This window comes from Schistocerca americana, chromosome 11 (assembly GCF_021461395.2).
Source record: "Schistocerca americana isolate TAMUIC-IGC-003095 chromosome 11, iqSchAmer2.1, whole genome shotgun sequence".
Lineage (NCBI taxonomy): Eukaryota > Metazoa > Arthropoda > Insecta > Orthoptera > Acrididae > Schistocerca > Schistocerca americana.
Window position 1 is genome coordinate 34719702 of NC_060129.1, and position 21961 is coordinate 34741662.

A 21961-nucleotide genomic window follows, 5' to 3' on the forward strand; every position below is an offset into this window, starting at 1 on the left:
TGGCCTTGAAATTTAGGTAAACAATGTTTTTAATCGCACCACTACACTTGCTTCTATGCAAACGCATCTGAGAGACATGGTCAGCACCTATAAGGCACCTTTTTGAAAGGCAGCACAGGTGATCCACAGATCTTATTGCGGAATGTTTAGCCACAAATCAACAGAATGTAGCTTCTGCAACGGAAATTTCATTTCATTTGACTGCCTAACTGCATGAGCATCTAGTTGCAACTGCCTCTGTGAGGAAAAGAATTCCGCACCTTTTACATGCTTTTTGATTTTTGAATGATTCAATAAATCCGACAGATGCGAATTTAAATTGCACTGGCAAAATCGACATCACACACTGGAAGGATCGGCGGGGATCTCAACAAGCCGGTCTTTCAATTGTTTGTGGCTAAGAACCTCTTTTCTACGATTTTGGGTGTATTTTTTGTCCTTTTGCTTCGACATTTTGATGAGACAACTAATAAAATGCAAAGAAAATCACTGATTACAATGCGATTAACTGCACCATAAACATTCACAATTCAGCTCTATGTACTGTAACGACTTCAGACCGCGGTAACTTGCAAGTGCAGTGCTAAAAGCAAAGAACCAAGACAGGAAAGAATTGTTCTGTTTTTTGAGGCAGGGGAAACACTATACCGAAATCTGATTATTAGAAGTAGCTAGAGTCGTATTGTTGCCAGTTTAGGATTTTTCACGCTGAATATAGTTTCAAAATGTATAATCGAAAGACTGACTTAACCGGACAAATATGGTTGCAGACATCAATCCACAAATCCGTTAAAAAATCCATTGATCGCTAAATGCAAAATTTCTGGGGAGTGTTTGAAGACAGGTAAGTGGACAGACATTCCCTCAGAACGGCTGTGTCGAATACTGGACAAAGATATTTGAATTTTAGTTATTTGTTGAACTCAACAATTTCCTTGTGATAGATGTTTCAATGATGATTATTTAGGGACCGGTTATGACTTTTAGTCGAATTAACCGGATACAGAGTATTGTGAGAATGTGATTTCCGTCAGATGCGACCACGAAATCCATAAATTCAAATCTAAATCTTCGTTATACTTAGTAAGAGATGTTACAGCTTGCCTTCTATTATTGATGAACATTTTTAATCTTGCGTCGATCTCAGAGTGTTTTATTCCAAATTTGTACCGAGTGCGCGTTTTGTGAGACAGGTCCGTTTCTTTACAAGCGTTTCACGCTAGCAAAACGTCGCCACAAAATCCTGCTCGATGGTAGCCATGAGGTATAAAGAAAATCTTCTCACTGAAATGCTGTCGACATTTGCCTGCCCGTGTTGGTTATTTAGTGCATGTGAATGTCTGTCGTTAAAATAGAACAGTGACCACGTGTTCTCCAAGACTTTCCGTTCTCCACAGGACTATGCAAATTGGAGCCAACACGGCTTGTAATTCTCAGGTGTGGTATTGTGAAATAGAATTTCGAAAGGTATTTGATACCTTGTAAATAATATCATGAACGTTTGTCAAACTGTTAAGTGCAAAAAGATTAATCGAAAGTAAAAATAAACTTGTAATTTGAAAGCAACTTCCGTTTCTCGCTACCTCATTTCTAACAATGGCTGAAAAGAGAGTCACGTTAATAGTATTTATGATTAGGCTGCCCCAGTCTTAAGTTCTCGGCACAAGAGTAGTTCAGGCCACCACGTAGTTTTCTCTGACTGACCCCGATTTCCTATTGCATTATCCGTTGCGACCTTGTAAAATATCCGCAGGTGCAAGAGAGCACACGAGAATAAAGTTTAATCGGTGACAGATTGTTATCAGAATTTAGGTGGGCCGAAACCTTAAGTCTATTAACGGGCATAATAGTCGGAGAAGGTTACGTCGGCGATAATAACGGTGTGGCCCAGATCTTCTCTCAAAGCATGAAAGAAACTCCTGCTATCAAAAGTAAGCAACTTCCTCTTTAGCCTGCCATTATAAATTCAATAATTATATAGAACGGACAGGCAGAGTTAATGAAATGCAAACAAAACTAGTGTGACGCCCCTGCCAGGATTTTCATTCGGACACCGGTTTTTTCAGATCGAGCAGTCAGTTGTGATAGGATGTACTAATTAAACTTCTTTTTCAGGCATCCACAATTCTGTTTTGTGTCCTCTTACAGCGTTGATAACGGCGTTGAAAATACGGCGGTGCTTTTGTTTTTATTTTGTTTTTTAACTGTGTGTAATCTTTTGGAGGGCTAAAGAAATTTATGCACAATTTATTAGTTTTTTCTTTCCTTTTGGGGTGTAATCATTTCGTTAGGCGTATAGTGGTATGCGAGTTACAAGGGCGCGAGCGCATAGTCGTAGAGCTATAGAAAACGCAGAGTGCAACTTAGAGGAAATGGAGACCTTAACGGCAGCCAAGAAAGCGAGAGCGCGTAAACGCTGACACACACACACAGGGTATGCAGGGCTGCACAAAGGAGCACGGCAGCGGGCTGCAGTCGGGCGAGCAGGAACCGTTAGAGCAGGCGGGGGTGGGGGTGGGGGCGGCCGAGACCACGCTTCCGCAAGATGAAACTCTGGAGCGGGCGGCGTGTGTAGAAAGCGCGCAACCAACATTCGCGGTTACCGCTGGTACCAATAATGACATTTTAGGAGAAATTCTTAAACTCGTGCGAAAACAAAACCGTAAATTAGACCAACAGTCGGAAGAACAGAAACGAGTTTCGGAAGATTTAACAAACAAAATTGTTGTCATAGCAGAAGACCTGAATAAACGGTTCGATGAGCAGGAACAAAGATTTGCGGAACAAACGCAAAAGTTTGGAGAACTCGAAACCCGCGTGAATGGGTTGGCGACAGATAACCAATCAAGTAATAGGGCAATAAGTACCGAAGCCGTAAAATACGTAAAGATATGGAGGAAATTACCGAGCGAACAGAAAATCGAATTCAGCAGGAAACTCTAAACAGTGTTTGCCAGTAAGTGTGTCCACAACAGGCTGCACTGAAGGCGCAAGCGGGCGCTATGGCCCAAGTCACGCAGAAAATAGGCGTACCGACTTTGGCAGTCGAAAGTGCGTCCGAACGGAGGGAAAATGGATCTGATAGGACACTCCCTGTGGCTGTTCGTGATAGCGAAGAGGCGCAGCCACTATTACGCTTGAAACAGACGCAGAATGACATAAATAGAAGAAACCGTGAGTTGCCAAATCAACTGCTGCAAGTGAACGAGCGCGAGGCAGCCAGGCGCGGACACGTAGTAGATGGGGGATCATATGATAGGGAAACGGACACAAACCAAAGTCAGGTACATGACGAACTTCGTCAAATGGAAGCGCGCCTGTTCAATCTACAGATGCAGATTCGAGTTCCGTTAACGAAACTGCGGTCACGACAACAGAAGACGAAAACTGTTGGAAACATTTCACTTCGGTACTGAAGTACTCGTTATTTCCAGACCCAAATACTTTGCAACACTCCCGAATTTGGAATTCACAACTTGATAACGGGGCCATACCTACATGATCGTGGGAGCTGTTAACAAATGAAGTTCGTGTATAACCACCTCCGAGACGAAGCCTATGCTTCATTCGAGAATTCTGTTCAGAGACCGAACAAGAAAGAACAAAATTAGTGACTCTTACGAACGCAGACTATAACGACTGTGATCATCCACTTACTTACTTACTACTCCTCGGCTCCACGGCCCTTGAAGGGCCTTGGCCTGCATCGCAATATTCTATCCGATCCCTGGCTTTCCGTCTCCATCCTCTGACACACAGCTTTTTCATGTTTTCTTCAACTCCATCCACCCATCTCTTTCTGGGGCTTCCCCTCCGCCGTCTGCCTACAGCCTTGCCGTCAAAAATCCTCTCACATGCTCTGTCTTCTTCCATTCTGACCACGTTTCTGACCAATTGTTGCGAATGCTAGCGAAGGTGATCGTCCACACCCTGCCGCTTACTCCCGCGACTTAGCTCGACGAGATCAGGATCTCGATGCACCTTACTTACCTTCTCAGCTCATTTGAATATGTTTAACAAAACTACCTGAAAAGTTCAGGAGCGAAATAATGATAGCAGGAAGAGGACTAAAAGATGTCACCTCTTTTCAACATCTCCTGCAAGAAGTTGGACGACCGAGAGTCCAAAATAATTCGAATGAAAACAGAAATAGCATAGAAAACGCGTCCCCATGTAATGGTGACCACCGGAATTGGCCGTAACATTCCGCACCGCGCAGGAATTATGATCGGCGGGACAGAAACCGTGGGAGGGGAAGTTGGAGTTGGCGTCCGTAGGACAATCAGAGACCACGTGATGTGGGTCGCTGACCGCCAAATAACGGCCGAGACTCGGAACGAGTAGCTGAGATGCGATGTGCGGACCCACGCCACAAAGACCGTCAGCGTCAAACGACACGCAGCACGCAAGAATGACTGGATAATAGGACGGAGGGTACGCAAAGAACAGGAGGTAAACCAAATCAGTATATTCTCCGTGGATTTTGAAAACATCCGTGAAGAATTACTGAAAGAAGGAGACGATATAATTTCGGAATAGTCCCTCGTAATAAATTTAGAAATTAACGGAATAATTGTGCCTTCTGTGCTAGACTCAGGCAGCGAAACGTCGGTGATTAGGGAAGACGTTTTGAATCGTTGCAGTACAAAGTGTGAGTGGTCATCCTTACCACTGCAGAAAACAAAAGCTAGGGGCGCCGTGCAGAGGAAATGTGTAGATGTGCGGAGACAAGTACACCTAAAACTCACGTGCCAATCACATGTATTTAACGGTGTATTTTTGGTGCTACCGTTTCTGGCAGCTGAGATGATTCTCGGACGCGACTTTCTAATTACGTATCGAGCTGTTCTTGATTTCAAACGGAGCTGTGTTTCATTAGCCCTGCAAGGGCGCACAGCATAAATAAATTTTAACAACGAGACGGACACCGACGATCTCGTGTCCGAATTATTCGGTATGAGAATAGAATCGGATGAACCTTTAGGCAGTACTCGGTTTGTACGCAGTATGCAAAACTAAAACCAAGACGCAGGTGTAATGAGAAACAAAGCGGAGCATATCGTGACGGAGGAAGACAGGAGAGAGCTGCAGAAAATTCTGCAACACAACGCAGCAGTGCTTTCAGAAACTTCAGTAACAATACGGGATTTTGTCGACGAATTTCGTGTCAAGCGACATCGCCAATTTTCCGTTCGTCCATATGGGATACCGTCAGTGTCTCGAAGTAAAGTCGAGGCAGAAATGCAATCAATGTTATCACAAGGCACCATAGAGACAGCTGTGAACCCCTGCAACAGCCCGTTGCTCCGTGTGGCGAAGGAGGACGGTTCTGTCCGACTCGTGCTCGATTCGAGAAGGATTAATACAATAACTGAGCCGGAAACGGACCGCCCTGAACCGCTAGACGGATTATTACAACGATTTCACGGAGTAAAAGTGTTGACCTCACGCGACCTTCGACGGAGCATCTGACAGGTCAATCTCGCTCCCTCCTGCAGAAAATGCACTGCCTTCTCATGCTACAGGCGATGTTTTCAATTCCGCAAACTTCCGTTGGGGCTTGATGTTTCGTCTTCTGCATTCGTGCGGGCGCTGGACACTGTGATACCGAGGGAAATTAGGGACAGGGTGACTCTGTACGTGGGCGATGTGCTCACTGCAGAGGGGTCGCGGTCAGAGCACAGTAAATTGCCCGACGTTCAACTGAAGTCATTCAGAGGTAAAGGTGTCCCTGTAAATTTGAGTAAATCCGAATTTGGTAAAAGGGAAGTGAAACTCCTGGGACACATTGTGTCATCAGAGGGAATCTGTCCCGATCCTGAAAAACTCAGTGCAATACAGGGCTTTCCCGTATTCAAAACAAGAATACAATAGCGCAGGTTTTTAGCACTAGTAAATATTTATAAACATTTTGTGAAACTAGCGTGCGTGACGGCCCCCGTCTATGCACTCTAACTAGGAAGAAACCCTTTTGGAACTGGGATGGAAGGGCGCAGGTCGATTTCGACGAATTGAAGAAGGCGCTTCTTGCTGCTCCACTGCTCACACATCCCGATGTAAACAAGGAGTTCTGCCTATGGACAGGTGGTGCATGAGCTGCATTGGGGATGACGCTGTTTCCAAACTATGAACAGCATTTGCTAGCTGTGTATTAAAGAAGCCCGAGAGAAACCGTACCGTCACAGAATTGGAGGCTTTAGCAATCACTTCGGCCTTTACCAAATTTGGATACTAACTGTTACGCCGAAAGACAAATATTTATGCCGATCACGAGGCCCTGCCGTTTCTCATGACCGCAAAATTAAAACGTGGCAGACGTAAACAGTGGGCAGTATACATGCAATATTTTCAATTCTCACTTATCTGTGTTCGTGGGTCACAAAATATCGTGGCTCATGCCTTATCGCGTAGTCCTGACGGACTCATGACAGGCGCAGATGGAACAAAATGAGATGCCGTTCCATGTATTATACATGAAACTAGTTCCATTTGAAAATTTTATGATTCTAACGCTCACAGGGATAGGGAAAGAATGAGATAAAGATCCTACATGGTCTCTGATAAAAAATAAAGTGAACGAAGAAAGAACTTCATCTTTGAGGGAATAATATACAACTAAAAATGGTGTACTTTTCTTCCGAAAATGCGCTAATGAGATAAACTGGCGCTTTGCATTCCAAATGAGCTCATTAACAAACTAGTCTGGTAGTGTCATCTAAGCTACGGACACTTTGAGGCACAAAAATGTTGCAAGAAGTTACAAGAGTCAGTTTTCTTTCACAACATGGCCAGTCGCATTAGAACTGCCCTCGACACTTGTAAAAGTTCCCAAAAAGGCAAAACCACCAACTGTGCCGTTCAAAGCACCGTTATATCCGATAGTGCCAACACAATTGAATCAATTTCGCGCCTTTACCTAAGACAATAAATGGGTGTCGATATGTTGTGGTAGTGGCAGAGCTGGTGTCAAAGTATGTCGCATTCACTCCGCTACACCGCGCGACTGCCACAGCGGTATGCACAGCATTCATGCGAGACTTTCTCGCCGAAGTCGGACGCGTAAAAGGGATAATTTCCGACAGCGGACCACAGTTTGGGTCCAAAGAGTGGAGATCACTGTTACACAGAAGACAAATCACGCCCATCTTTATATCCAGATGCAGCGCGCGTTCGAATACCGCCGAACGAACGATAAAGGAACTAGGTAAACTTTGTAGAATCTATTGCCACAAACAACATAAGAACTGGGGTCTGTATATAGAGGAATTCGAGAATATACTGAACTAAATGCCCCATGGATCAACTGGAATTTGTCCGATAACTCTATTAAAGAATAAAACGCCACGTGACAGGATCAGAGAGATCGTGAAGTTTCCGGCGTCACAGAATCTGACACATACGGAAGTATTTCGCCACGCTGTAAAACGTATCACAGTGGAAGCTGAAAACAGGAAACGACGGCACAAAGGTGCATTGCGCCAGATACATGTGCAGGAGGGAGATAGTCCTAGTCCGTTTTCACCGGTTGTCAAAGAAACCTAGTTATCAGAGCAGTAAATTTTTCAATCTGCATGACCGACCATTTCGTGTAAAAAGAGTGGCACACGATAATGCATTTGAAATACACACTCTTCGTACGAGAAAATCCCGTGGTTTACACCACATCAGCAACCTAAAACTGTGGAAGTTCAAAAAAATGGTTCAAATGGCTCTGAGATCTATGGGACTTAACATCTGAGGTCATCATTCCCCTAGGCTTGGAACTACTTAAACCTAACTAACCTAAGGACATCACACACATCCATGCCCGAGGCAGGATTCGAACCTGCGAGCGTAGCGGTCGCGCGGTTCCAGACTGTAGCGCCTAGAATCGCTCGGCCACTCCGGCCGGCCACTGTGGAAGCAATAGGGTACTAAGAAAGGAGCGATTGTGTTTTAATGTAATCATTATTAGAACGAAGGTTTATGTCATACTATGTTTCTCAACTCACAAATAAAAGTTTAAATCATAGTTCTCTGAATATTTGTCACTTGCAAATTCAATAAGGCAAGTTATTCATGTAATTTGGTTGATGTCTGGTTGAGTGTCAGTCCAAGGCAGTATGCCCGAGTGAATGAGAGGCAGGTCAAGGTGCATTTTCTAATAAAAGGAAACAGAATGGACGAGCACTGGTCGCGTCGATAGTAGTAGTAGATTTGCGCCGTATAGGAACGTCTTAAGCGATTCTAAAGCGGAATGCGCCATGTAAAGAGTGGATGTTGAGAAGCCCATAGAGGCGATATGTTGTGTGCCGTAAGGGAGCACATGCGTTGTAGAAAGATAGTGTAGATCAAGAAAGGGAACTCCGACAGAGGGAAGAGCCTGAGAATTCTGTGTTTCAGGACGACGAAGTATATCTGGGACTGTGCCGACGGAAACCACGACCAGACCATATCGTGATGGAGATCTACTTGCAGCGACAATGTTCCACAACTCTCCTTACAATGAGACACCTTTCAAGGCAAAGCAGAGAACAGGGAATAGAAAAAGCAGTGTTTATAAGTATGTAAAAATAAAAGAATCATAATGGTTAACCTTGATAAGCATAAATATTTAAATAATCATTAACAAGAGAAATTTTATCGTTAACTACCATGATTTTAAATTAAGTTTAGACATAAACTTACATTATACCAGGTAGCTAAATTTGTTGCAAACTTTTGCCATTAGCACAATCTCAAATAACTAGTAAAGGAAATTATCCATGAGGAATTTATACCCCTGGGTAAACACTTTTAGATAAGATAACATAGCCACTGTTAATCACGTGTTAACACATTAATGCTGAACAAATTGATGGTACCTCAATGAAGATTGAAAGTCTCAGATAAGAAACGATGGGCACAGAACAGGTCTGGAAGGAAGACATCCTAATCAGGGACAACAGTAAAGTGAATGAGCAAAAGCAAACCTTAACCTCAGTGATGTAAATGACGGAATTGTATTTTTACTAAAAGAGTCTTTTAGTTGTTTTATACTGTTCGCTGTTTGTAACGTTAGTAATTGTGGGCTAGTATTCAGACTGTGTGACTTAATGGACTTTTGCACATGTAATTGAAGGAGCAAATGCACCTAAGCCTCAATGCTGCGAGTGAAGGGTTGCATGTTACTGAGACCTTTAAAGTGTCTTGATTTCTCCATCTATGATATTACTAATTCGTGGAGTAATTTCAATAGTGAAGAAATAAAATGAACCTCAAGAATAAATGGTTAGCATAGACTCTAACTTTCGGGATACTAACTCGTTTAATCAGTTTGCCAGTATATAGAGTACATGAGAATGAAAACCTGATGGAAGAAAGTGACGTAGTAAACTTTGCGAACTACTGCATGATCGGGAGAGACGATTTGGTAAAAGCGGCCGCATCCTCAGCTACCTCAACCTCATAGCCAAACATTTCCCAACAGTGACGAATTTTAGTTTCTCATCCTGTGACTGACCCATCAAAGGGAAAGAGTATTGACAATTTTGTGTTCAAATGTATGTGCCACATGTAAAATATTCATGACACACTTTGGACTAAAATATTCGCAGATCAGCCTATTATTTTGTCACTAAACTTTTGCTACATGTAAAGTAATCATGGCACACTTTAGATTAAATATTCCTGGGTTAGAGAATCTTTTCTTGTAAATGGTACGCCAATTGTAAAGCACTCACGCCAAATTTAAGATGTTGTAAAATTAGAATGTAAGTTTTTTTTGTTGAGAGAACTCGACTGTTTAACGTGCTGTTGCAAGGCACCTGAAATTAAATGAAACCTACTCAGCGAAATAATACTTTCGATTATGTGTGAGGACACATTTGAACGTGTAATCTGTGTTGTGTCAGAATCGCGTCGAAGCAGAACGGCGATGGTAACGGCAGTCTTCCTCCGTGGCGGAACCCAATTCAGGAGCGAGCGGCAACGGGGTGGCAGCCTTGGGGGGGCAGGCGGCGACCGCAGGCGCTCAAGGCCGCACCAGCAGAGGGCTGCGCGCCGCGGCCCCCGCCACACCACCCCACCCAACCCCCTGCTCACACTCCTGATGCGGCCTCACGCCGAGGGACTGCAGCTCACGCCAATGGACCAAATGATAGTCTTACATTACTGGCCTCCAAGGTCACCGGACCGGACTGTTTGTGATTATTCCTTGTGGGGGCTTATGAAAGACTGTTTATGTGGTTCCGTTACTTGAATGAACTGAAACATCGCAGAACAGAAGCTATGGAAGCTGTGACTTGAAACCTGCTCGCTGCAGTGTGGGAACAATTTGAGCACCGCATTGACAAATGGCATGCATCTCAGCGGGTGCTATTGAACACCTGTGCAAAGGCAGGAAAAAAAAAAGAGTAGATTTTGAAGTGTTTATATGACTACGCAGAAGCGGTGTTGGGAATTCGGTTTACGAAATCATGTGTTGGGAGCCTCACGTAAACGGGGTTTGCCTTGCGAACAGCAAAGCGCACCACGAGACACCGTGGTGTGGATGGAGGCAGGCGGCCCGGCAGTGCGCACACAGACGTAGACGCCTCGCCGGCCGGCTCTGCCGCAGCCGCTCCCTCGCCTGCCCTGGGCCCAGCTGGCAACGCCGCCCCGTGACGTCAGCGCTGGGTGGGGGTAGCCGCGCGCCTCGGCTGTTTGTGCGGCCCAGTTCTGGAGTGAGGAGCGAGGCGTATAGAACAGCGCGACGCGGTGCTGTCTGCTCGAGAGCTGCTTTCTATCACTTCTCCGGGGGAATACCAGAGGAAGGTAAGGCGGGCAGCCAGCCTCTACTGTAATTTCTGGAAGCTGCGGACGTTGTTCCGCTGTTTTCCACGCTTTTGTGTGGTCCGTCGCCTAACTCGCAAACTCAGCAAAATTGCTCCTCTACAATACGGCGTCGTACTTTGAAAACAGAAAATTAGCATCGCTACGAATGGCGAATAGTGTGTTAAATTACCGTGTCGAGTGTTTAATAATTTTTTGCTCGTTATTTCCTGCCTTTTGTAGAGTCATTTAATCGCTGAAAACCTGAAAGAGAATAACGTGGTACAAATGGAAAATAGCGCCACATTCAGTCGGTCAGTGTTTCGATGTGCCAGTGTAGATTCCTGCAGAATTCTCGTACCACACATATTTAAAGTCAAAACCACGCGTTCTTTATTATGTCGCTGCATCGAAATAAAATATGTTCGTAGGACGAAAGTCGGCGATAACCATCAAATGCAGCAGACTGAGTGAGTTTTAGTGCGACATTACGTCTTCTGCTTCTGGTTCCATCAGCCGTAGCCATCTCTGTTACGGAACCCCCAGCAGAAATTTAATTTTGAATGTTTCACATAAACTGGCCGAATTTAAACATCTAAAATGCTGTCGTAATCTAGTATTTAAGAGGTACAATTTTGTTACGGGTCTCACGCAGTAAGAAAAGTATCACAGTCCACTTAGTGTCTCTCGCAGGCGTTGAAATTCCCGGACGTTAGTCACCCAGTATTTGAGAACGCGACAGCTTAGCGATTTGCGATAAACTCAACAAAATTTCAAAGGCTGTTATTTCTCTCGCTATCCTCTTTCCTCCTGGCCCTACAAACCACACACAACGTGAACAGCCACACTTTCGCTGCTCGTGCAGTCACCTTCGGCATCAGACATGGCGTTTTGTTGCTTCATTAGTAGCGACGCTGTTTGCTGCGCACTTCGCAGACAGTATCCACATACTCCACTGAAAGTATCGGCTAAATTATATCATTGTACGGCAAACGCGTCAGGAGATACGTCATAAATATTTAGACACGACAAAAACTTGTTTTTGCTTAAAACGGAGTGCAAATTAACGAGAGCATATTCATACAGCGTTTCATAATGAGAATACTGGCGGCATTGAAGACACGTTCAGAATAATTTCAAATCGTTCTTCTCTTTTTCTCGCTTTTATATGACAAATATTACACACTTTAACTCATTTCTAAAGTAATCAGACGCAGTTACATTTTTCTGTACATGTATTGTTATAATGTTATGTTCATAAATAAATGCAAAAATACGCGTAACTTGGGGGAAGAAAAGCTGTTTCGTGCGCGGGCGTTCCGAATCGACTCGCGAAGCAGAACACGTGGCGACATGCCGACATGATTCTGGCGGTGAAACACGGCGCTTGCGTGAATTTCAATATTTTTTACGATGTTCTGGAACTGAGGCAGTGGTGAACGTGCGATCTGTTGCGTTCCCCTATATCTTGGTTGGACTGAGCCGAAGATGGGGTGAGTAGTTTGCGAATCCTTGAAAAGTTACTGTAATGTTCGTGCTTCATGAAATGAATCTTAGTTCTTTTTATCGTTCTGTCACGTCTCCTCTTTTGAGATTTGCTGCTGAGGGGGAAGCGATCAAATACCACACGTTTTTTGTTCTCTGCAGTGCTGCAGCGCTTCGTTTGGCTTTTCTCGTGTTAAAAGTTGCGTGATACGAGAGCATGCTGCGTTTACAACGCATCAGAGATCTCTTTGAGACGCGTCGGATTTGTGTGCGGCTTGTTGTGCAGAAAAGTTGTTGCAGTCATGCTTTCGCATTAGTCGTATTTTTCTGTACGAAGCAACGAATGTTACCGGTTCTGGCGATGTCACTTACCAACTTCTTTACTTGAATTGAATTGGATTTTATTTGCCTGTAGACAACCTTTGTTGTATAAGGCATCGTCATTTGTTACATAATTATACAGTTTGTTACACAAATTATACAAAGAGTAGATACATAATTCCACAGATGGTTATACAAAAGGTTAACATATAGATACTATTACGTAAATATTGCATATCTTCTACTCGTCCATAATTAGTTACACCGGTTGCACAGACAAATTTTGTTGTATGTCGTAAGATACAATTTTGTTAGTTCACAATCACACTTTGTTATATAAAAGAGCATCTTATTTTTCATTATATAAAAGACTATCATATTTTTCATTGTGTAAAAGGTTTTATTACATATGAATTCACTTGTACTAGAGAATGCTTTCTCCTTCAGCCATGTCTCTACCACCGTTTTAAATTTATTTTCATGCAGCTCCCTTGTGCCACGTGAAAATGTGTTAAAAAATGAGTCAAATGACGAGATTAATCCTTAACTATCAAAGTGACTTTTCTGTAACGTATACTACGAGATGGGGTCTCTGAGATCCCAGTGTTTAATCTGAGAATTAAGGCGCAAATAATTTGATATTTTTAAGTTAAATGACATTTCGTTTTAGAATTACTTAAGTGTTTTTTAAATAATCTTTATTGATTTGCAGGAGTTTACTTCTTATTTAACATTTTGTGCGGATTTTTAAATAGTAGACATAAACGAAGTTTTACAGAACTGAATTTTAGATTCTCAAAAATTACAGTACATCTGTAGCAAGTAAATTCTCACATCTACTAAATGCTGGGATTTCAACGTGCACATAAAAACTGCTCTATAGATACAAAACGAAAGTCTGAAAAAGTGACATTCAGTTTTCTATATCACCACAGTGAACATAAAATTTTAACTAAAGCATTAAGAATTTTATTGGAGAAACAGAGGACCACATCACAATTGTCCTGAAGTTCTTCCTCTGAATGACCCTTCGCCAGCAGAACTGCGATCACTGGATCTCGTAAAATCCGGCTATTTCTTGACCTTCGTCATTGACATGTCCACTGACAAATGGTTTCATTAAACTTTCGATCGTTAAAACTGAGAAGTTCACGAGACGCGGTCTAGGAGACATCACTTGTCAGTAACACGTGTAAACAACAAAGAAGACAGTAGTGCAGCTCACAAAATATTGTGGAGTTGGTGCTTGAGGGAAAAGGCAGGTGGGGATATAGAAGCATTCTGCCAGAATTGACCTTCGAGAGACAGTTCGAAATTTTCACGCGGACTGGGAGATAGCACTTCGTGAGTTAAGGGTTAAAGAGAAGTGTAAATTCTTACGCGCAGCCGATAACGACGGTAGAATTGAAATTGTCATTTCGAGTGTAAGAATTGGGAGAATTGAGGTAGATTTGTTATCATCGCAGCTGTGAAAGAAAGTACGTTACTTTGCCACAGCACTGTAGGTAAAATTCGAAGCTCAATTTCTGGCTTTGTTCACTTATTCCATTAAGTGTAGGGCCCTGTAACACAAAACAGAAATAGGCCTATACTTAACGTGACCTATTCGTTTACTCCAGTACAAGTTAGTCCATTTGAGGGAAGTATATAAATACGGTACTCGAGTTGTGAGATCTGGAAAACTGCCAGACGTCTCCAGCTACCGAGAGGGTTTTACTTTTTTGCTGGAAGAATGACCGATCATCACGTCTGTCGAAGGCTCAAGTCTGTCGTGGATGCCGCACGTTTGACACTTTTGTAGGCATGATTGCTGTGTGTGATTGCTTGTGTTAACCACGTAGCAGATTTAAACTACTTTGTAATCTATTGATGTATTTCATCGCAGGGTCTCTAGATTCTGAGAGACCGAATTAATAGTATTGATGTGCGGAACACGAATTTGCAGCAAGTTCTCTGTAATTTCTTAGTAACGATTCCCTGTCCTGAGAAGTACTTTGTGTCGCTTCCATGTATTGCCTTTATTTACTTAAATATGACTATGTACACATTCTTTCAAATGAGGCAGTAATATTTACACTTTACGATATATTTTATCTGCCTGCCTGTTTAAACTTTTTCTTTTCTTTATTTTTACAATTTAATATCGTGACAGGCAAATACCTAAATACATAACAGGCTACTTGGTGAACGAGGCGGATGGCCACTCAAAGTAGGTTTCGTATACAGCAAAACCTCAACACGGAAATAAGTGCACCTGGCAGAAAGTTTCACAGAGTGTATACGATCCGGGAAAAACCCGGGAATAATTTCATCCGGGAGAAAACCGGCAAAAACCCGGGAATTTTTCATTGTTTTAGTTTTCAGTTAAATTTTTGTAATTTTGACTGGTAAGAACCGGTACTCTAACAAAGGATATTACTGTTTCCCGCTACTGCAGAATAATACTTCAACAATAAAACATAAACGAGAGAAAAAACGAAAATAAATTGCAAAGGAAATGCGCCATGTACAACGACGACATACAGTGCTCGTGCAAGCGTCTGCGAACAGCAAAATGTGTCAAAGGCTTTGGGAAGACTATGCAATGCTTCATAACAACAAATTGCCTCCGATGAGCGTGAAGTCACAACTGTTTACATTTGATTCGTTTTAGCAGTTACGAGCGGGCTCATGCGCGTTAGCAGTTGAGTCGCGTTTGAGTAGTTTCTCCCACTTTGGCCAAGGGAATGTCACTGTTGGCTGTGAAGCAGTCGCAGCAGGCAGCTAGATGCCACCGGGTAAAAAGGGCCTCCAAATTCATATTCTTGAGGGGGGTGGGGGACTTGTTTCACCAAGCGCCTAGGATCCAGCGCACGTTTGTCTATCGTTTATTCTTATGATTTTGAAAAGCTTCCCTTCTGGTTTTTGAACACATTTTAAGTTGATTTCTGAATGAATCATAAGTTGATATTTGAATGCGTGCATATTGTACGTAATGTCTCTGTTAGGAGTATCAAAAAATGGTTCAAATGACTCTGAACACTATGGGGCTTAACATCATAGGTCATCAGTCCCCTAGAACTTAGAACTACTTACACCTAGCTAACCAAGGACATCACACACATCCATGCTCGAGGCAGGATTCGAACCTGTGACCGTAGCAGCCCCGCGGTTCCGGACTGCAGCGCTAGAACCGCACGGCCACCGCGGCCGGCGTTAGGAGAATCCTCGTCGAATCTAGAAATAAACTTCACGCGGACAAAAGGGGACGGGGCTATACGAGCTGAGCAGAGTAAAGCCGAACGGATGAATGCCAATCGCTATCTTAGGATTGTGTGGTTGATTGGGTTTGGGAATGATCGGGGTTGTTATAATTACTAGCGAAATCCATAGATTCATACTACCAGAATGGAAATAAACGACTGGCAGGAATAATGGGTGAGAAAGATTACGTATTATCTTCTTGGTGTATCCAAGAAAATTAAATTTTGACAGAAAATTTTTGTCCAGATAGCTACTCTAGTAAGGACCAGTTGTACAGTCCCCGGCTAGCAGCCACTAGTTCTATTCTGGAAGTAACGCGGAAAACGTGTTGTACGAACACTTAATAACGCCTAACCGGAAAATAATTAGATAACATTTAGATTTTTCATGTAGCAAAACGTTCGATGAACTTTGAGGTAATAGATTCTTTCGCAGAAAGGAAAGCACGCCATGTAAAGCTATAGCAAGATTAGAGAGAAAAATATGCTAGGAGCTAAGGATTGAAGAAATGTGTACTTTCTTCCTTGTCTCTTGTCTTTATTGGTTTTATGTATCCTATGTTTAATTTTGTCACACAAAACAGTTATTAGCTAATAGGAAATAAAGAGTGCAAATTTTTTCATTAGTTGTTGTTCTCCCGATTACAAATAATCCCATCCACTGTTAATTGCGAGATTGTTTAAAGAGGGGCAGGCTGTCAAACCGGCCGACTGGGAGCAGGAGCGGCACCACAAGACGTTTCAATGTCCACTGTCCTGAATATAGTTTGATGGCATCCATTACAAAATATACATGTATCAATTCCACAGAGCGAAATACAGTGACTTGCGATAAAAGAATGCTTTATCAAGAGCACTGCACTTTGGCACACTTAAGACCAAATAATATGTATGACATTTCCTCGAACACACATGTTTTGTGTTCGACTTTTCAGAAAGATGTGCGCTACAAGATGAACATATTTTTGAAAATATGCAGGCAGTGGGCGGCGCGAGGGACACTGTTCTGGACAGGCCGGAAGCCTGTCCCCAAGTTTGTTTCAAGGTCGAAGAAAAGATGGTTTCGTTCGATGGTGATAGAAATAAAAAATTATTTCCGCATCTTTCGGTGTGGTGCAGCCCCTTACGCAGTCCGTGTTTCAAACAATTCTTAGCTGTACTTGTAATTCGAATACATCCAGATCGTTTGGGATCTGAGAGTAAACACTCCAAATATGTGAAATAGCCATTAAATTCTTTTTGAAGAAAATGAAGCTTCAGTGTGTAGTCTCTCTTTGAAACGGAAAGTAGCTGGTTTTAAAGGAATGAAAAATAGAACGATGGTCGGGTCAGACACTTCAAAGCGGTCACACACATCGTCATTGTCGGTGCAGGATGCCTGCCTAGTGTATATGTGTATTGGATACGATGTTGTCTTTATACGATCAGTGTATTTCAAAACTTTGAACAGAACGATAAATTCAGTTAACAACATTACAATAGATTCCTTGCAAAAGACTGAAGAAAGTATTCATCATATAGGAACAGAGAAATAAACGTCTCAATTTTCCCAGCATTTTCTCTACGAGAGTACATTTGTTTTCAGGGGCAACGCTAAACGAATGAATCTGCGGTTAGGTCGAGTTTCCGTACCGCCTTCCAGCTTGCAAAGGGTTCCGCAGTTTCACCGATTCTCGGGTTACGTCGACAGTGTGGAATCTCGGCCATAGCCAGAACTCAACACACCTGTAGTGTGACGTGTGCGTGATTAATTTCATAGCAACATTAGTCTCCCAGAGTTCTGTGCCCTCCGACGTAAATTTTCACGACTTCACAAGTCTGCAGCTACAAATTTGCCGAAGTTTGCACTTAGCTCTGCTCGCTGCTTTTTTACTCTTTGGAGAGAACAAAATCCACCCACAGAAGCTCACTTGCAAGATTTCAACTTGCGAGCTTTGTTTTTGAATTAGCATTACTCGAAGAACAAGACGACGAAGAAAAAAAATGGTACCAGACATTCATCCTGTAGTGAAATGCGGAATAAGTGATACTCGTTGACACTGTGTTTTTGTGGTTAACGTTTCAATAAAATGGCAACGAAACATAAATTCGTCAATTTAAAATGCGTTCTAAAACGACAGTCGTAAGGCCCCAACACTCCGAACAAATACCGCGTTTCTTACCTAGCTGCCCCCCACTCCCCCCCCCCCCCCCCCCAGTTCTATGCACGATGAAAATGTTAAGAGAGGTTGAATTTCATTGTCGGTTCTCAGTAATGCGGCAATCTTAAAAGTAAAATTTGCCACGAAACGCATCATTGACCCACCCTGCCGCGGTACATGGCTGCTGGGTGCTGTGTAGAGATGGACAGACACGTTCATCCTTCGGCACTAGTTCACTGGTGATCGTTCTTTTTTGGGAGCCGTTCATCTTTATTTGTTCACCGTTCATTTGTGCATGGTATACGGTTCTTAAGAAAAATTGAAAACCAGTAGTGTAGGTGACTGAAGGATGGAAGCCGCCAAGAGGGGGCACTTGCCTTCCCTCTGGAATACAGGGTTTTTATTCATTGCAGAACTCACATACTTGTTGAAGTAATTTCCGTGATTCTGCAGAACCTCTCGTGGTAGCCAATTGAAGCGTTACATGGCTGATTGCAGTGAAATAGTATAGGGTCGCTCACGGAAAAGCGGCCCCGGTTAAAGACTGCTCGCCAACTAAGCCCGTTACGAGCAGATACAATAAACGGATAAACATGTAATAATTAGGCAATGCATGTAGAGCTGCATCAAACCAGTCTCAGGACTGAAGACCACAACAACAACAACAACAATTAGGCAATAAAGAAATACCAAATAAGCCAATGCGAGTCCCAACTGCAAAACAATAGATGACGATTGGTGGGCGACAATGGGCAGTCCAATACTCGGGGCCGATTTTTCGTGCGCCAGCCTGTACCACTGAAATAATGTTGTAGAAGTTGTCATGTTCTCCTTAGAAAATGTGACACCAGACATATGGTTATGGAGCGCGGGCTTCGTTCGGCTGTAAGTCGGTCTGCCTTCCACAACAATAAACATGCCATTTTACCTTGGATCATAAAAAGACTGAAAATAGCCTCTCTGTCGACTTCCTTTACTGCCTTCTTTGAAATATTGCTGTGGAGTTGCATATGAGGCATTTAACCGCTGTCGTGGAATCAGTGTGCGTCACAGGTTTCGTAACGAATCATCAGTAGCTAAACGTAGCGCTTTCCGGAGCAATGTAGTAACAGAATGGCCTGTGCATTACGCTATGCCTTAAAATTTGTTTTCTGCTTTATCACTTTCCTGAAAGATTACTCAAAGGCTCTTTGACTTGTTCATTTTCCTTATAACAAATACTATTCTCAATTCTAATCGTTTTATACTTCAAATTTTTCATTTTCGCTATCAGTTTAACGTTAATGGTACTTGATAAAAATGTTTTCTAAATATTTTGCAGTTTTATTTCCTAACTTATTGGTCATTTTCTTGAACACATGTTGAATGCTATCGTAGAATGATAAAACGTTAGATCGTCAACTTCAGAAAAGTGTCATGTCCAAAATCCTATTAATAACACAGAAAGGCTTAACTTCAAAGAAGGTAATTGAGTCATGCCCGTCTTGTAAGTATCAAAGTAATTTACCCATAATAAATACAAATACTGAGTTGACATCGATCATTTCGTGGAGAGTTCTGGAGGCATGATAACATCTCAAAAGTGATAAATTATGCCCCCCTCCCTGGAAAAATTTCTGCTTATACTGTACAAGTACTACATTTTAGAGTATTGGATAAAAATTGTAGAAACTGTTTTTTTTAAAATTACAGTTCATGAATATCTTTCTTTCATAACACAAACCCATTTCCAACAAAGTATTATAGGTACTACAAGCATTGTAGTATTTCAATAAATATTTTGCATTTTACAAACTCAAGTGGGGTCAGACATTTTCGCATATGTGCTATTAAAGAAAGCCGGCCGCTGTGGCCATGCGGTTCTAGGCGCTCCGGTCTGAAACCTCGCGACCGCTACGGTCGCTGGTTCGAATCCTGCCTCGGGCATGGATGTGTGTGATGCCCTTAGGTTAGTTCGGTTTAATTAGTTCTAAGTTCTTGGGGACTGATGACCTCCGATGTTAAGTCCCATATTGCTCAGAGCCATTTGAACCATTTGTTAAGGTAATTTGTGGCTCGATTGAATGTAAATGACATTAGAATGAACTCAAAGTAGAGCGTGGCCAATTTCCTTCCCCATCCTTAGCTAATCCGAGTTTGTACCCAAACCCAGATGACCTCGATGCTGATGGTATGTTAAAACACTAAGCTCCTTCATTTTGAAAGACTGCAAGATTTGTGCACTTAACTGCAAATTGAAGAAATTTGGTCTCCTCTATTTCTGAAGACATCTTGTGGAAAATTAGGATGCTGCAACTAAATTGAAAACCTTGAAAATTGTGATATCAAAGACTTGTAGCATTTCACCTGTTGCAACAATATTACACAACAGATATATTACAGTTTTAACGAACTGTCAATCGATACAGGTCTACACTTGTTGACGGTGCTGCGTAACGACAGTGCTGTTCAGTAACGCTGTGTTTCAGAATCGACTACCATGGCAGCCGGCAAGGGAGTTCAGGAGAGCACACCTGCATACCTGGGTGGCCTACTAGACGCTGGGGGAGGTAACATGGTGACTTTGGCGGTGGGGGAGACACGGCTGGTGGCACACAGAGCCGTCCTAGTTACCGGGAGCCCCGTGTTTGCCGCAATGTTTCGCCACGACATGGAGGAGTCAGGCAGTGGCCTGGTAGACATAAGAGATGTGGACGGACCAGTGCTGAGAGAGCTACTGACATTCATGTATACCTTCCATGCCCCCCAGCTGGCGAGCATGGCTGCACAATTACTAGTCGCCGCTGACAAGTATGGCGTGCTTAGCCTGAAGGCTCAGTGTGAGCAGCAGCTGGCCACAGCACTGGCTGTGGACAATGCGGCGGCCACAGCTGTTCTTGCTGTGCGTCACTGCTGCCCTGGCCTCAGGCCGACCGCCATCTCCTACATAAAGGGGCGCACGCATGAAGTGATGGCAACGCAGGGCTGGGCTGACGCAGTGCGCACCCAGCCAGAAGACGTCATAGAGGTCAGCAAGCTGCTCGCGGAGACACCAGAGTCCAGGTAAGCACAAGATGATCACCATTAATCTGTGTGTGTGTGTGTGTGTGTGTGTGTGTGTGTGTGTGTGTGTGTGTGTGTGTGTGCGCGCGCATGCGATATTCTGAACTGTTGTGCTTGATGAAAAAAACTTGTTAGCACTATGCGGATTTCTTAGATTTACTGCTGGAGAAGGCAGAGTGGATTCTACAACACACCCAAACTATTATACTGTATTTCTTTATCATAACTTGAAGAAGATGAAATAGTTAACTTTGAAACAATCCATGTTAACAGGAATGTGGCGTTTGTTACTGTTGCTAAACACTAATTTACCACATAAGTACCTCCTCTCAATGTATGACTGTAAACTTTACTACATGGTGGCGTCTAACGAACTCTTGCGCTGCTGGCTGTGTAGAGGGACGATACTGTCATTTTAAGCAATTATTGCGGAGTTAAAGTTAAACAAGACTGTGGTCTCACGTTAATTATTTAAGCAGTGGTGGCATACAGAAACTGTTGAGGGTGTGTCTTTGAAAAAATCTCTCAATCATTGCTGCAACTGGCAGTGACAGTGCTTACTTGTGGTTTCATTCTGAGGTACCGATTGTTCTATGGGACCTCGTTCTTTGACACCACCACACTTCCCCACCACAAAACCTCCATACCATTGTCATCTAGTGTTGTCACATGGTGATGGTGGGGGAGAGGTGGCCTGAATGCGAACACAGATGAGAAGAGAGGAAGTGGAACAACAGCCAACGGCTGCTTGTTGTCCACACCACGATAGCCACCTTGCGAATGACTAGGAGCACCGACTGAAAAACTGGCCATGTGGCAGTCGCGTATCCAGTAACACAGATGCTGTCGGTTGGGTCGATGGCAAGTGAAACACCTGGGGCAGTGTGATGGCTGTCTGTGGGCGGCACCTCCACGGATACACGGATGTCAGCTCAGGCTGCAATCTCGGTTGACACCACT

At 43.2% G+C, this 21961-nt stretch overlaps 1 protein-coding gene across 1 annotated transcript in view; it reads left to right on the forward strand.

Moving 5' to 3' along the window:
• Positions 1-2436: 2436 nt before the first annotated feature.
• Positions 2437-21961, forward strand: part of LOC124553208 — a 47437-nt gene continuing 27912 nt past the window's right edge. Inside the window, exons 1-4 of the mRNA XM_047127101.1 lie at positions 2437-2598; positions 2976-3223; positions 10481-10773; positions 20428-21001. Of these exons, the coding sequence (XP_046983057.1) occupies positions 2437-2598; positions 2976-3223; positions 10481-10773; positions 20428-21001 (1277 nt within the window). The remainder of the gene's footprint in view (positions 2599-2975; positions 3224-10480; positions 10774-20427; positions 21002-21961) is intronic.